At 35.9% G+C, this 18,524-nt stretch overlaps 1 protein-coding gene across 1 annotated transcript in view; it reads left to right on the top strand.

The window, feature by feature from the left end:
- LOC138691407 (uncharacterized) overlaps window positions 1-18,212 on the top strand; it is an 82,678-nt gene extending 64,466 nt beyond the window's left edge. The window contains exons 7-8 of the mRNA XM_069813318.1: window positions 3,842-4,067; window positions 13,587-18,212. Coding sequence (XP_069669419.1) covers window positions 3,842-4,067; window positions 13,587-13,815 — 455 coding nt within the window. The 3' untranslated portion in view covers window positions 13,816-18,212. The remainder of the gene's footprint in view (window positions 1-3,841; window positions 4,068-13,586) is intronic.
- The last annotated feature ends 312 nt before the right edge of the window (window positions 18,213-18,524 follow it).

Below are 18,524 nucleotides of genomic sequence, written 5' to 3'. Positions count from 1 at the left end.
AAAATTAAAGTAATTGTTAGATATATTTTGTGTAGTAATAGGGTCAGCGGTAGCCCAAACCCTTTAACCAGTATACGCCCCTGACTTTAGCAAAGAGAATTTACGTGGAAAACTCTCTAATTCCTATGTACATTCACGAATTAAAATTAATATTATTTTTGTTTCGTGTTTCGTATTTTTCTCAAAATTTCGGGAGGGGATATATCCCCTTAATCCCCCCCTTGCATCCGCCCCTGACCAGTACCTCATTTGAGGAATGGAAGCACTGTAATGTTTCTTTTGTAACAGCCTGTTCTGATGTGTTAGAAGTCTGCAGGTGTTCAGGCCGCCACTTGGAAAAATATGAGTAACACTGCACAATAATGCAGGAAAAAGAAAAGTGATCCCGGTATAATGTGTAAACTTAAAGACGAGATTAAATAAAATAATTAGAGTTTACATTTCATATGATATCTTCAGGAAGGTAAACTTCATATAAAAAAAGTTTCTGTTAGCACTGTTACGTAGTTTTATTGATGAATGCATGTGTTTCTGTACGAGAGAGAAATAGAGGGATATTTGTAGTACATCTACATTGGTCTGAAACATTGCGGATATGGATGTAACACTGTAAGAAACATGCTCTCGAAAATACCTTTATTAAATGATCATATTCTGATTTACTGTACCAAGGTCAAGCTATAATGGAGGGAGGAGGTAAATAATGTCCCCCATCACCCTGTTATATGGGGATTCTGGTAAATAATGTCCCCCATCACCCTGTTATATGGGGATTCTGGTAAATAATGTCCCCCATCACCCTGTTATATGGGGATTCTATGGTTTTGCTTCCCCCCTCCCCCAAGGAAACGGTTCTCTCTCCGCCTATGTTCACTACAGCTCGTTATGGTTTGAATAAAATTATGTTCATATGAAAAATACGCAACATATAACATTATAAAATGAATTTTTACTGCATGTGCTATAAAAGTTAAAAAAAATACCGAAATATACATAAGAAAATTCCCACAATATAAGTTATTATGCAGTTTTGATTAAATGTGCTACAAAGCTTAAAAAGTATAAGCATTTATACGCCCAATAAAAACCTTTTAAATTTCATCAGAATATTTGGAATCAAGTTTAAATCAGTCTAAAATCCGAAGTACTGTACAAGAAAAAGAGATGAATGTCATAGAAATCCGCCTCCCAATTATACCTAATCTATTTTAGGATAAAAATGTAAACATCTCCCTCAATTCACAATCGCAAAATACAACTTTAGCTCTCCTCCTTAATGATTTTTCGTAAACTGTTGACGATGTTGCATAAAGAACCTTGTAAATTTCTTTAGCTGATTTTGTAAAGCTTCTCAAACTTCACAGATTAATAAGATTTCATTGTAAAACAGAGTTCAAAAGCATTTGTAATCTTTTACTTGAAATTTGTATACTATATTGTTAATTTGTAATTTACAGTAGAACCCCCATTATCCATGACCCAATTAACCGATCGGCGGATTATCAGACTGCCCTTCTCTCGCTCTTTTCTTTCTTTGTTTGCTGCGGAAAAAAATGTAGTACTATACGTTACATTATTACTTAATTTTTCTAGAGTGTCTTTACCCTTACATAGAGGAGACGGCCTCCAGATATGGAGGGTAGCTGCGAATATATTGAATAAGCAGTCGTGGACAGCCGATAAGGGGTGGTCCTCCAACTTGGGGGTTGGGCGAAGGGCTAGCAACCCATCACCGTAAAAAACAGCTTGTTACGAATCCCTACAATAAGCCTCGGAGGCCGAGACGTAGATGGGAGGATAATATTAAAATGGATTTGAGGGAGGTGGGGTATGATGATAGAGACTGGATTAATCTTGCACAGGATAGGGACCGATGGCGGGCTTATGTGAGGGCGGCAATGAACCTTCGGGTTCCTTAAAAGCCATTTGTAAGTAAGTAAGTAAGTCTTTACCCTTACATAGTACTACTGCCGGCAATAAGAACAGTTACTTGTAAAATAGTCAATTTCAAGGAAATGGTCCCAAGAACTTGCGCACAATTTATAGCAAACCTGTGACATTCAGTCCTTGTCCCACTGTTCGAGTGCCTGTACTTTATATCTTCTGTGCAAAATATCTTCCACGGATGTCAAAAGTGTTTTGCTAAGTATCGAAATAAAAATGCATTTTCTTGACCCTTATAAACCCATCATTGACAACCGGACTTAAATTAGTAACTTTTGGTCCACTATCTAACATGTTAAACTCAAGATTACGGAGGAAATTACAAAACTGTAATATGCACATAATTTATTAAAATATTTTATGGTACGGATTATCCGATTTTATCGATTAACCGTCCAGTCCACCGTCTTCATTACCACGGATAATAGAGGTTCTTCTGTATTAACATTGTGAAGTACACTGCTGTGGAGTAACGGTTAGCTTGTCTGACCGTGAAACGAGCGTGTGCAGGTTCAAATCTTGGCTGGTTGAGGTTTTCCCGGGGTTTTCCCTCAACCCATCATTAAGAACAAATGCTGAGTAACTATCGGCGCTGGACTCTGGACTCTTTCACTGGCATTATCATCTTCATTTCACTTAGACACTAGATAACCATCACAATAAACCCATTAAGACATTGTGAAACAGATCCCATGCCTCATTTCCAGATGAGTACTTGTCCCAAGTCCTTCCTGTGTTATCTTCGGAAACCTACACTACCTTCAAGATTTCACCCCAGCCTATTTTTATTTATTGCAGATAGATGACATGATGGGGAGGTGGTGCATGTTGATGGAATGAAAGAGAAAGTGGGAGTATCCCGAGAACAACTCTCTGCCAGTCTGTTTTTTTTTTTCACCGCAAATTCCATAACCATCTGATCGGGAATCGAATGCTAGTCTAGAGAAGAAACTAAATAACGTTTCTATAACTTAAATTAACAATGTAATTTATTCAGCTTACATTTAATGTCTCATTCACACGGTGTCATAATTACTCGTATTTTCTATCAAATCCGGTGTGTATGTTTCAAATGACTGTGAATTACGCAGAAGCATCTGCAAGTAGTAATGCATTCCTATTATACACACTACCAGTCAAAAGTTTTCGATCAGCTATGAAAACAACTATATAGTACTTTATTTCAACATATAAACACACTGGCCCGCTTGGGCTGATTATCTGGTTCGGTTTTTTCCGAGATTTTCCTCAACCATGAGGTGAATGCCAGGTAATCTATGGCGAATCCTCGGCCTCATCTCGCCAAATACCATCCGCTATCACCAATCTCATTGACGCTAAATAACCTAGTAGTTGATACAGCGTCGTTAAATAACTAAAAAAACAAACAAACACATTGGAAAAACTAAATAGACCAACAAAATAAATATTTTCTCTCTCTAGCATTATGATATGATAGAATATTCAAGACGAAATCCCTGTTTTAACCACAAATCCATAGTTGTGATAGGTGATCGAAAACTTTTGACCAGTAGTGTACATTTACAAAGTTTACGTCTATTATTGTGGGAATAGGCTAATCAATGAAAAGTTTCGATATGATTTATACTGTATTTTATTCATATAAAATGCTAAATACTACAACCATAATCTTATTAAAAAAAAAAACACTAAATATGCTTACCATAACATAACTTTCGTCATTAAAATAAACTTGCTGAGCAAAATCCCAAGAGACAATTTAAAAGACAGAAAAAATAGTGGTCACTTCTCCTCATCCCCAAAATCACTACTACTACACTAATCTAATGGAACTATTTTCTTGATAAATTAAGTTCAACATCTCAGCCCAATGTCTGGAGAACTGAAAAGTATAAATGTGGTAATATCTTTACAGGTGCAAACCCTGAACCAACTTGTATAGACATTCTGTCGGATCTAGCACAGTTGTGCGCACGATTCAGCGACCTTGCTCCAACCAGCGATGGTCTACGCTGGTGTCTGCAGCTGGAGCCCACACTGCTCGGCGATGTGCAAGCACAGTATCTCGTCGGATGCTTTCGCATGGGTCCTGATGGCATGAGTGTCGATCCTCCCATCACAAACACAACCTCTGAAGCTAGGTATACTTAAGAATTATTTCAAATACCGTACCTGGTATTCTGTAATCCCTCCATAATCTGCAGCTCATGCACAAAGATCAGATTTAATAACTGCTAATTTGTTAAGAGGTGTCAACTTTGTAAAGCTGGGAGTTTGTTTCTATATTTTTTTTTTGCACTTTTCTAGTGAATTATTCGGCTACATTATTTTTATTTGCAATTTGTTAATTTCTTCCTCCTTTTTCGTGTCATTATTCTCTTCTCTCATGTCTCTTTCCTTTTTCTCATTTTCCTCCTTTGTTTTTGACTTTCTCTTCTTAATTTGAATCGTATTCTTTCTCTTTCACCTCCTCTTCCTCTTTTATAAACAGCACAATATTTCTTGCAAATTGTAATTTCACAAAAGTTTTAATATAAACCTAAGAAAGAGTTATGTACACTAATGCCGAGTTTCATCAACCAATGTTAATTTTTAATACGTTGTTAAACTAGTTTAACATTTGATTTAACAAAAATTCTGTTCCATCAACAAATGTTAGCTCTAACAAAGAGTTAAAATCTGTGTTAAATTAACATCCCATCTCCTTTATGTTAAAAGCTTAGCAATTGTTAAACAGTTGAAAATGGACGTAAATAATGATTTTGATGTGGAACTGCTCTATTTAGACCATCTGAATGCCGTTCCTAATAGGGAAAGAGCTTTAAGACGAAATGATTTTGAAAATTTGCGAGAAGAAGAATTTTTGAAGAGATATAGATTGTCCAAAACTATCGTCGGTAAGGTTGTGGAAGAAATACAAGAGAGGTTAGAATACCCGATCAACAGAAACACACCTCTATCTCCAATGCAGCAGGTACTGATAACTATGAGGTTTTATGCCACTGGATCCTTTCATTTAATGGTTGGAGATAATGCTGGAATTTCAAAATCTACAGTAAGTAGAATTGTTAGTAAAGTTTCTGCAGCAATAGCATCAATGAGAAGAAGGTACGTAACATTCCCCTCAGTACAAGAACGCCCGAGTATTGTACAAAAGTTTTATGATATGTACAATTTTCCTGGTATTGTGGGTGCAATAGGCTGTACGCACATAAAGATTCAGTCACCTGGAGGCAATAGGGCAGAAATATATCGGAATCAAAAAGGTAAGAGCTTAGAATGTTAAATCTGTCCTGGCTGCTTGGTGTGTAGCCACGTGTTTAAAAATTGCACTCAGTTTGCTCACTTTGTCGTGCGCCGATCTCCATTGCGTCCCTCTGGCTGTCATCGAGGTGGAGAGTGGGGAAACAGATGACAGACAAGAGGGTCGAAGCTTTAGGGCAGAGGGTGATGTGCTTATAAAGAAAGTGAAGATTGTTATTAGATAACAATTGGTTTATTAACAACAATAAAATATTGTAGATACTTTCCTCTAGTTCTCGTGATAGGAGAAACAGGAGTGCTGTGGTAGAAATTGGTAATTTTTTAACTAATAGTTTGATATGAGGAGAGTTAAAACATTAGTGAAGTAGGATTTGTGCCATAGGAAGACAGGGGTAACGGATGTGCCTGAGTAATTAGGCTTGACCTGATGGTACATTAGAGTGCATTGATGGTCAGACGTTATAAACAAATGTACCTACCACACACCCTCCACAGTTTACGAGTGATGTTTGCAATCTGCCTCATGTTCACTGATGGTCGGAAGATGTACTAAACAACAAATTCTCTTTCTTCCCAAGCACAAGAACAACTAGTAAGATGTTTGGCAGCGAGCTTTGTGTTTTGTGTGGGAAGGAGGGAAGTCAGCGATGGAATTACTGGCTAAATGTTTCCGGATAATGAATATTGAATATTTTATATATAGTAACAAAAAAATACAACATAAATTATATTTCAGCGCCGATTCCAAAATAAAATATTATATTTTATTTACAAAGCAAAATCAAAAGACGTAAATCAAAAGACAGGGCCGCATTTGTGGAGGTGTATCAAATTCTACAATTTGGAATTTCTCGTTAGAGATCTTTCCTTCTCCACTGTCCTGGAGTAGTGATCGACAGATTTTTGTCACCACACTTTCTCTAGCTGAAGAGGCGAACTGAAGCTGAAACAGAGAAAACGCAAAATCAGAATAGAATTTACACTCTTTAAAATATGCAAGTTTGTCTTTATCATTGGATCTTTCTTTGCCAAGGTTTAATCCTTGTCTGGATACTTCTGAAATTAAGTGGAAATTTGTGTCCGCATTTTTGTTTCTTCTGTTTGGTATTCTATTAAAGATATGTTGTTGTTTTCTAATGCCGAGCATTTGACAACAAAGTCATTTGACCTCATGCACTCCAATATTTTTCAAAGATTTTTCATGGCCAGCCACTGAAGCACAGATTTTGAGATGTTCCGAATCCATTTCTTGGTTTGAGTTGCACAATGGGCAGTTAGGGGACTGATATATTCCAATTCTATGCAGGTGTTTGGCCAAACAGTCATGGCCTGTTGCCAATCTAAATGCAGCTACAGACGATTTTCGTGGTAAATCGGGAATTAACTGTGGATTATAATGCATGGAGTTCCATTTTTTCTCTTGAGATTGTGTTATTATATTAAAAATATAGTTTCCTGTTTATTATACGTTCTCAAGTAGATTGCCATTATCAAAAGCCAGAGAGTAATAATTTATAGATTTTTAACAGAATTTACTTAATATTAATGAAAATATATGCAGGATGTCACCTCCATTTAATGTCCACTGCTCCATCTTACAAACAAAATTGGGTTACTGCATATCTTACTGTAAAGGAAGTTAATATTTAACTATTGTAAATAAATAAAAAATTTAGTGCTGTCGATTGATCAAAATATTTAATTGATTAACGATTTGAATTTAATCGATTAATCTAAGAAATTTGATCGATTTGAAAAAAGTTTTAATATACTGTAATATACAATTATTGTTAAATTTAATTTGTGTTTGGTGATAAGCATAAGTATAAAATGTAGTATATATGTACATATATACTGTATTGTTGTATTACAAAACAATACTATTTTATATGGTGAAGAATGGGTAGACTAGAGAAAAATTCTCTCCGGCACCGGGACTCTAACCCAGGTTTTCAGCTCTATGTGCTGACGCTTTATCCACTAAGCCACACCGGATTCTAGTTCCAATGCTGGATTGAATCCTTCTCAGTTTAATTTCTACCTCTCTGTTCTCCTTTGGTGTCTACCCTCATGTACTGTGTCACAGAATATGTGACAGTGGCACAATGTCTAACACTATGTACAGAGGTGCATTCATTACGAGTAAGTGGCTGGAGTCTGGCGGAACAAGGCGCTGTCTCGAATCACAAAGTGATTACTTATGTTTATCATATTACTATGATGTACCGAAGTACATATATATTTCCGTGCAGGAATTCTGCATTACCATATGGTGAAGAATGGGTAGAATGGACAAAGCGTCAGCACGTAGAACTGAAAACCCAGGCATGGATGAATATATAATAGGATGCGAAACTTACTGAGGCGCTAATGTAGAAACTGATCTTGCTGCCATCTGTTGGACAGTGGAGAACTTGTTACATCTAGCAGCGCACCAAGTAGCAAAAACAAAAACTAATTACTCTATGCATTTAGCAGTGTACCTGGTGACGAAAATGTTAAACTATGCAGAAAATATTCCTTCCCTCCCATCCTCATCGATATTCTCAACTAACCCAATTTAAAATAAAACATTTACATTTTTATTTCTCACACCATCTTCCACTGAAAATTCTTACCAGAGCCAGCAGGAAGATAAAAGAGATGATCTATTTTACACTACCCAATTAAAATATAACCAGAGACAGAAAATAAAGCAAAAGGTTAGATAATTGGGATTGTATTCTTTGAGTATTTAGTGTATAGCACAATGGAAAAGTCTGCAAAAACTACTTAGATAGTTCAATTTATTATATTACTTTTACTTTACAATACATTCAACAACACCATTTTTATAACGTCCGTAAACATCACTGTTTAACATACACTGCTTATACACACACTTAGTATCACTTTATATTCACACATTAGCAAGTTTCTGGCTGCCATCTTGTCTTCTCAGCATCGTCTGTTCGTCTCAAACGAACGGATAAATAGAGTACTCTGGGTAATCTACCCAACACGTAATTCTAATGTTCACCACCCACGACGTCGGGCTCTGATCATCTCACTTGAACCCCCTACAGTCAGAAGGTGCTGACCGCAGTTTCGCATTCTATTACATATTCATCCATGACCCGAGTTCGAGTCCTGTGCCGGAGAGAATTTTTCTCCGTTCTACCCATTCTTCACCATATGGTAATGCAGAATTCCTGCAAAGAAAATAACACATGTACTTCAGTACATCATAGCAATACTATTTTAGTTATTTACTAACATATTTATTATGTAGGCTTGTAATTTATTGTGTCATTTCTCCGGGGATTTTTGGGGCAAACACAAATATAAAAAAGTATGAAGACTCACCTAGTTAAAACTTCATCCATGATTTTAAAAATATGAGTGCATTCACATGTACTGAACTAAGTGCTGCTCTACATTTAGTAACAATGTTTCCTGCATCACTAAAAACGAATTTTTTTTTCTGTTAAGCACTACTCCATGATCGTTCAATTTAAATCTAAATATTTCACCGAGTTTACTTCTCAGATTCTCATAGACCTATTACTTTTTTCACAGATCACAGAAATTTGATTCTTTTTTCTTTAGCAAACTAAACACACAAGCTTTATCTAGAAACTTAATAAAGAAACTGCAACAGAACAGCAGACTGGGCCCTATTGTAATCGGGTTACAAAATTTTAGAAAGAGAAGAATATAGTTATTCTCTCATTTGCACACAATGCAGCCATGGCTAAGGGATGAGGGGGAGAATTCCAGCAAAGTATGTATTTCATATGCTAGGAAGACGAGTTGACAAACTTAATATGGGTTTCGCATTGTATTTCAACTTTCAATAGGGCTAGCCCAGGTCACTGTCCTCATATCTTAATCTCTTTCTGAAGTGTTTGTGCAAAGATTTGCCCAATGCTATACTTGCTACCTATTTTGCAGTAACAAAATAACGGTATTATCGTGTTTGAAGTAAGCAATTTCTGAGAGACGAATATTGACGGAATTTTTACTCTGAGTTTGCATTAACAAAATAATAATTAATATCAAGTAGCTACAACTGATTAATTTTAACTGACTCGATTATTTGATTAAATATTTTTGATCAATTCATCTTACAATAGAAATTGATCGATTAATCGATTAAATCCCACAACACTAAGTTACTTGTTATAGCCTATATGACCTTATAATCTAATTTTTTCTTTCCAGGATTTATGATTTACTCTATAACCAGATCATAACCTGAAATATATTAAATCAGAGCATTATATAATAAGAATTCAGCTTATTCTATTACTTCCATTTTCATAAATTCACAGTCACTGCCCTCCACCATTCAATTGTGCTACCTTACATTCAATAAGAAACTGAAGGTTTGCTGAGAATGTTCCTTCCAAGGACTATCCATGCCAACTACAGTGAAACCTCTCCTTACAGACACCTCCAAGTTATGGACACTCCTCATATACAGACAGATTTTTATGTCCCAACTGAAATAATATAGAAATAATGATAAATTTAACTCTCGTTTACGGACACTCTCAGACACGGACAGCAGTTTCACAGTCCTAAAGCTTGCTTTACCTCCTGACTGCGGACAGAACTTGGATTTCAAGACCTAATGTGTTACAAAAATGGAAAATTTAGTTTTGAGAACTGTACAGAAATTCCTTAACATGAAAGAAGACAATAAGGGTCTCGTAAGCTACCACTAGCCCAGCAGGTTACCCCTTGTTAGCTGGAAGCAGATGGATAAACAAAGTCATAAAATTTGACTTGTCTGATGGGTCCAAGGTTTCCGCGATCGTGAAATTGTATTCGACACATGATAGGGTTAGTAGGAATGTTCTCTTCACTTCAATCAGTTGTTCTGTTTCGAAAAACATGGCACCTGACCGTAAAAGTTAAGTTGAAAACCATAAATTACAGTACTGCATAACTGTAGACCTAGAATAAAACTGCATGGCACAGTACTGTATTTTCCTTTTTCGGTCTTACCTACTGAAGTTCAAAGTTGCAAAGAATTTACTGTAGTACAGTAGACTGTATTTAGAATTAAACTACAGTAATGCATTTTATTTAAAGTGTGAAGAGATACATAATGCATGTTATAAATTCATTGTTAGATTGGGGAGCTTCCCTCCCAATAAAGGACACCTCTCAGATGCGGACAGATTGTTACATCCCTTCGATGTCCATAAATGAGAGGTTTCACTGTATTGGTGTTTAAAATGCAGGCGACAGTCACAAATTTGACTTACCTCAAGAGTGATAACTGATAGGGGCTTGCCAAACAGCTTCAAGACCACATCATCCATGACCACATTCTAAACATTACAATTGCCAAGAATTTATGTGCTACCTATAAATATCATCACCACTATCATCACGTTCTTCTTCTGTTTCTTCTATTCCTTTATAAATTTCGTGGTCATGATAATTAACATATACACAACTACAACCCTCACCACACATCACTGTCATCTCACATTCAGCATATTCTTATTCTTCTTTGTCATAAACTACACCATATTTTATTGACTCCTTCCTAATTTTCTTTTCGTCCTCATTCCTCCTCAACCTCTTTTCCTTCTTTTGTAAATATTAGTACCAGCACCTATTGAACCCATTCTATATGCTACAAATCTTCAAAATGTAAGATCTTTCATAATATTGAAAAATGTTCTATACCATACTGAACATTTACTCGGAATTATGTTTTAGGAGCTACTTTCATTTCATTTCATTTCAAACTATTGTGTTCAGATAACTGATTTTTCGTATAACCGATCATTTACGAAAACAAATTGTACCAGTGTCATAGAAGCAGTATGAAACAAAGAAACACTTATATTAAACACAAAACTGTACATACAATATGTATTTTGTACGAGGGGGATCCAGGAAATAACGACTGTTTTGTTGTAATAATTAAAAAAATATATATTTATTTGAAAAAACAAAGTCTGTTACATAACTGAAGCTTCCTTTACTTCTCTACATAATCACCACCTACATTTAAACATTTGTCGTATCTGTTCACTAGCTTTAGAATTCCCGTGTTATACTCCTCTGCCGCCAGTTCATTAAGCCAGGTGTTCACTGTCTTCTTCAACTCTTCATCACTTCCAAAACGTGTACCACCCAGAAAGTCTTTCAGCTTAAGATTTCCCAACCGAATTGATCCAGCAATTCTCGAGTTGAAGCAGCAGTGTGCGGGAGGGCGTTATCGTGAAGAAGCACAACTCCTCTCAAAAGCATTCCTCGCCTCTTGTTTTGGATGGCTCGCCGTAGTTTTCGTAAAGTCTCACAATAACGATTTGCATTGATCGTAGTGCCTTTTGGCATGAAATCCAGCAAAAGAACACCTTTGCGATCCCAAAAGACAGTAGCCATGACTTTCTGTGTTGAGAGAGTCTGTTTGAATTTTCTTGGTTTCTTGGGTGATGAGGGATGATGCCACTGACGTGATTGGCGCTTGGTCTCTGGGGTGTTGTGAGACACCCAGGTCTCATCACCAGTCACAATTTGATCAAGAAAGGCGTCTCCATCTGTGTGATATCGCATCAAGAATGTCAATGCTGAGGCCATTCTCTGAGTTTTGTGTTGGTCACTCAGTTGCCGTGGAACCCATCGTGCACAGATTTTGTGGTAGCCAAGATGTTGCAACGCAATTTCACCAAGCAAAGAACGAGAAATGTCAGGAAAGGCAATATGCAATTCGTCGAGTGATGTGCGCCTGTCTTGCAAGATTCTGTCGTTCACTTTAGTCTTCAGGTCTTCTGTGATGAGTGATGGGCATCTGGGTCAAGTTTCATCGTGGACATTTGTTCGCCCATTGTTGAGCATTTCGCACCATGTTCTCACATTTCTTTCATTCATTACAGTATCACCATACACTTCTTTCAATTGCCGCTAAATTTCTGCAGGTTTCAAATGTCGGGCATTCAAAAATCGAATCACACTCCTCACCTCACAGTCGGCGGGATTATCAATCACGTCGTTTATTTTGAAGTAACACAAAATGCACAATGGCGACTTGTTGCAACCAGTACTCACAACATTATGAGAACACATGTTAAGGAAGCCAGTTGACCTTCAAACAAGGAAGGGGAGTCAGCTGCGTGGCGGGTATGCGCGAACGGTCGTTATTTCCTGGATCCCCCTCGTATTACACGTTTTACAAATAACACAGAGAACTGACTAGCCTAGTTTGACAAGTTCAAAATAGTAATTAAAGTAGGTCTACAGTTTAGGAAAAGAAATCCAAATTATTAATTTTTTCTTTCTTTGCCTCAGAGCTGAGACTCGGCTTTTTGCCGCTAAATCTCGCAAACATTTGAATTTGCCGAATGGAATGCTTTCAGTTAACCAATGTTTTGGTTGATCGGTATTCAGATAATCGATGTTCTACTGTAGTATTAATTTTTTTATTATTAATATTAATTTTACAGTATTTGGTTGATCGGTATTAGGATAATCGATGTTCTACTGTAGTATTAATTTTGTTATTATTAATATTAATTTTACAGTATTTGGTTGATCGGTATTAGGATAATCGATGTTCTACTGTAGTATACTTACTTACTTACTGGCTTTTAAAGAACCCGGAGGTTCATTGCCGCCCTCACATAAGCCCGCCATTGGTCCCTATCCTGAGCAAGATTAATCCATTCTCTATCATCATATCCCACCTCCCTCAAATCCATTTTAATATTATCTTCCCACCTACGTCTCGGCCTCCCTAAAGGTCTTTTTCCCTCCAGTCTCCCAACTAACACTCCATATGCATTTCTGGATTCGCCCATACGTGCTACATGCCCTGCCCATCTCAATGTTCCTAATTAATACTGTAGTATTAATTTTGTATTATTAATATTAATTTTATACTATTTGGTTGATCAGTATTTGGATAATCGATGTTCTACTGTAGTATTAATTTTATTGTGAACTCATATATTTATTACATAAGCTCTGTGAAATATATATGTAATTGAATATAGGGCTACAAGTTGTTATTGGTGATATTGTGTTCAAATATAGTCTAGGGCAGTGGTCGTCAGCATTCAATGAAATAGGTAAACAGTGTATCGGAATATGCACCATTGTGCAGAAGGGATAGGGAGAAAACATACCCACTAGTAGCTACAGATGCATGACAGTACAGTCTCTTCTCCATGGGTAAGAGACACTAGCCCAAGGGTGCACTATGCTGATGACCACTGGTCTAGGGTGAATGAAAACCCTGTCATAGCTTGTAAAGCAGTGGAAACAGTTCATTATTAACTATGGTAAGATAAGTGTGAATGATAACAAGCAGAGTTGAATTTTGTGGACAATAATAAAATTGTAGACTGTGTGCTCATTGAATATATGACTTAAAATTTTCATATGATTTGCAGCACCACAGATTCGCCAACAAATTCAACTACTGGTGAAACAGTGGAAGAGATCAATGAGGAAGAATTAATAGCAGCAGTTAATGAATCAGCAGAACATGGAATTGCACTGATCAGCAACTTCTTAGGACTTGCATTTGGTGGTGGAGAAGCACCCAGCAACGCCACAGAAATATACAATACCACAGATACAACTCAGACTTCACCAGAAGAACAGACACCAGTTCCTTAGTATTCGAGCACATCCTTCCTTTAAAGTTCCAGTGTACTGCTACTGTAATTATAATCTGCACTATTTCTTCCACATGTCTATATGAAAGACATGACAAATGTAACTATAAGAGTCTTTCAGAGAGTTCAATGAACAATTTTATTATTGTTTTAATTTATTCTGAGTGCATAAATCCATAAATAGATCGAAGGTCTGTAGTTTTATTACTACTTTTGCTATGAAGGTTAAAATGTTGATGATGACTTATTCGAACTGATATTCTACTTTCTATATAGTTCTCTCCAAAATAAAATATTACCAGAACTATTTTAAATGTCTGCCAAGATTAGGAGACAGCATTTGAAACACTCACTTTTAAAATTAGTGTAATTTATATTAAGAGGATCTTTAGTTATATAATTTATAATTATTTATTGTTTATTTATATCTCAGATACATCTGTATATTTTAAAATAATGATTCTCTTCTAAATGGAGTCAGAAAAATATTTCACGTGTAATTTCTATTTTCAAATACCGTAAACTGGGGTTACTTTGAACAGAGAGGAAACAAAGGAAACTATACAAAGGAAACAAAAGACATCCAAAACCTATATCAATACATAAACAAAATACACTACACATTAGAAATTGAAAACAACAAATCCATAAATTTTCTATACATCACAATAACTAAAGTAGACAACAAACATACATTCAAAGTATACAGAAAACCCACAACAACAACACACATACACAACACATCCAACCACCCCATACAACACAAACAAGCTGCATTCCGAACAATGGTACACAGACTACTCAACATACCAATGAACCAACAGGATTACAACGAAGAACTAAACACAATCAAATACATAGCACAAGAAAACGGATACAACCCTAACATAATAGACGACATAATACATATGATAAAACATAATCACAAAAAACATAAGAATACAACACAAACACAAGAACACAAAAAATACATCACACTAACATACGAAAACAAAAACACATATAAAATTGCAACCTCATTCAAGAAATTAAACTACAACATCGCATACAGAACAAATAACACTCTACAAAAACATCTCAACACACAAACAACACAAACAAACAAATACAACCACACAGGCGTATACAAACTCAAATGTAACACCTGCAACAACTTCTACATAGGACAGACAGGCAGATCATTTCAAACACGTTACAAAGAACACATCACAGCCATAACAAAATTACAAAACACCTCCACATATGCAGAACACATCACAAATGCCAACCACACCCACAGAGACATCAACACAGACATGGAAATACTGCACATCCAACCAAAAAGCCAGAAACTCAACACACTAGAACAATATGAAATATACAGACACACGAAAACACACCCCAACAATATTCTCAACACACAACTCAATTTCAAAACACATACACTCTTTGACTCTACACTACGAACGCACCCATACAGGAAACAAGAGGCGCCAAGACCAACAACGACCAGTTCCGAAGATGACCGAAAATAGGTCGAAACATGTTAACAAGGTACGTTAAAATTTAACACAAGAAAGTTCTTATCATATATATTCCGAAGAGAGGAAACTTTGAACATTTTTTCAGAAAATCATATTTAAGGTTTCTACTTGTAAATGATCATAAAATCATTCTCATACCAAATTTACCTCCATCTATAACAAATGCAGCATGTAGAAACCTAAATAGGATTTTCTGAAAAAAATGTTCAAAGTAAACCCAGTTTACGGTAAACAAAACTACTGGCATCTAAACACAAAATAAATAATAAGCAAAATATAAGGATTTCAAATCTGAAGCAAATCTTCGCAATTTCGAAAGTATGTACCTCTGAATATTTGATAGTATGTTTATCTCCTGAACTTCTTTAGAATTATGTATAATGAAGTACGGATTAAGGCAGAAAAACTTGCTGATCGAACAAATTTTATCTTCTAATCGGAATATTTTGGCTAGATAAGCATGAATCAGACTAGCAACCTGCTACTACTCCACTCTTGTAAGTGTATGGTGTTTACTCTTTTCACGAAATCAACACATCGAAGTATTAAATCGCCTGCTTTATGGGACAAAATACGACGAAATTAGTCGTGTTTTCACAAGTTTCAGTATGTTAATAGTATAACATTATGTAATTATTATTACGATTATTTTATTTAAGAAATAAATGACTAAGCATATAATTAACGTATCATAAAAGAAGAGTAAACCTCAAATAAGAAATAAGTAAATAAAAGGTGGGTAGTCGTTAGGATTAGAACCACTACCAGTAATGCCATGAAAGTTTTTAACTTCGAAGTCCAGCATTTTCGTTACTGAGTAATATAACACCTTACTTACTTACTTACTGGCTTTTAAAGAACCCGGAGGTTCATTGCCGCCCTCACATAAGCCCGCCATTGGTCCCTATCCTGAGCAAGATTAATCCTCCCTCAAATCCATTTTAATATTATCTTCCCATCTACGTCTCAGCCTCCCTAAAGGTCTTTTTCCCTCCGTCTCCCAACTAACACTCTATATGCATTTCTGGATTCGCCCATACGTGCTACATGCCCTGCCCATCTCAAACGTCTCGATTTAATGTTCCTAATTATGTCAGGTGAAGAATACAATGCGTGCAGTTCTGTATTGTGTAACTTTCTCCATTCTCCTCTAACTTCATCCCTCTTAGCCCCAAATATTTTCCTAAGCACCTTATTCTCAAACACCCTTAATCTCTGTTCCTCTCAAAGTGAGAGTCCAAGTTTCACAACCATAAAGAACAACCAGTAATATAACTGTTTTATAAATTCTAACTTTCAGATTTTTCGACAGCAGACTGGATGATAAAAGTTTCTCAACCGAATAGTAACAGGCATTTCCCATATTTATTCTGTGTTTAATTTCCTCCCGAGTATCATTTATATTTGTTACTATTGCTCCCAAATATTTGAACTTCTCCACCTCTTCAAAAGATAAATTTCCAATTTTTATATTTCCATTTCGTTCAATATTCTTGTCACGAGACATAATCATATACTTAGTCTTTTCGGGATTTACTTCCAAACCTATCTCTTTACTTGCTTCCAGTAAAATTCCCGTGTTTTCCCTAATCGTTTGTGGATTTTCTCCTAACAAATTCACGTCATCCGCATAGACAAGCAGCTGATGTAACCCGTTCAATTCCAAACCCTCTCTGTTATCCTGGACTTTCCTAATGGCATACTCTAGAGCAAAGTTAAAAAGTAGAGGTGATAGTGCATCTCCTTGCTTTAGCCCACATTGAATTGGAAACGCATCTGATAGAAACTGACCTACACGAACTCTGCTGTACGTTTCACTGAGACACATTTTAATTAATCGAACTAGTTTCTTAGGAATACCAAATTCAATAAGAATATCATATAAAACTTCTCTCTTAACCGAGTCATATGCCTTTTTGAAATCTATGAATAACTGATGTACTGTACCCTTATATTCCCGTTTTTTCTCCATTATCTGTCGAATACAAAATATCTGGTCAATAGTTGATCTATTACGCCTAAAACCACAATGATGATCCCCAATAATTTCATCTACATATGGAGTTAATCTTCTCAAAAGAATATTGGACAAAATTTTGTACGACGTCAACAAAAGTGATATTCCTCGAAAGTTACTACAGTTAGTCTTGTCCCCCTTCTTAAAGATAGGTACGATTATGGACTCCTTCCATTGTTCTGGTACAATTTCCTTTTGCCAAATAGCAAGTACAAGCTTATAAATTTCGTTAGATAACGCGCTTCCATCCTCTTGTATTAATTCTGCTGGAATTTGATCGATACCTGGAGACTTATAATTTTTCAAATTTTCTATCGCAATTTCGACTTCAGAAAGTGTGGGTTTGGGTATAAATGGCTCAGCAGTTTGTATTTCAATTTCGTCCCGATCATTTCTATTTGGCCTATGTATATTTAGTAGTTGTTCAAAATAGTTTTTCCATCTGTTCAGGATTGAATGAGCGTCTGCAAGCAAATCACCATTCTCATCCTTGATCACGTTTACCCTTGCCTGATATAACACCTTAAAAAAGATAAAAGCAACACATTACTCTAAAAGGTTAGCTTAGAACCATTTTCCCACAGAAATGCCCACTTGTAAACTCCACTGGAAACGAAGTGAGTCGAATTTGAAGATAGACAACTTTTTCAAGACAGCAGCAAGTTTTTCTGTCTTAAGCTGTACAAGGTAGAATATAAGAATTATAAATAAATGTTGTATTATAAATGCATTAAGTACTACAAAAATGACATTTTAATGATAATGAACATATGATTAAAATCTCAAGTTCTAACAAAAACTGTATATTGTGTAAATAAAAACTTGTTTGTCCTCGTGACACACCAAGAATTAAAGGTACTCTTAAAGTGTTATTTTCAAGACTTTAAAGCACCCATGGGTCAAAGAAAACTGGATACCCTATCCTGCCTATTCATTAGTTCACCCATCCTTTATATAAAGTACCAGTAAATGTTAATTTATTATTTGTCATTTCCTACTTTCACCATCTTTACGTCTACTAAAAAGACATTTGATTTTTCTGTTTATCTGATTCCTGAGATCTTCATTTTTCTGTTAATAATATGTATTTCCTCCTAATTCAGTGACAGTCACATAGTTAAAAAGTAATCAAGTTAAGGGTATCCATAGCGTAACTTTCGCATTGTGGAG

The sequence above is a fragment of the Periplaneta americana genome, chromosome 16 (assembly GCF_040183065.1).
Source record: "Periplaneta americana isolate PAMFEO1 chromosome 16, P.americana_PAMFEO1_priV1, whole genome shotgun sequence".
In the NCBI taxonomy this organism is placed as follows: domain Eukaryota; kingdom Metazoa; phylum Arthropoda; class Insecta; order Blattodea; family Blattidae; genus Periplaneta; species Periplaneta americana.
Note: the sequence above shows the minus strand (reverse complement) of the source record. Positions and strands in the feature narration are given on the sequence as shown.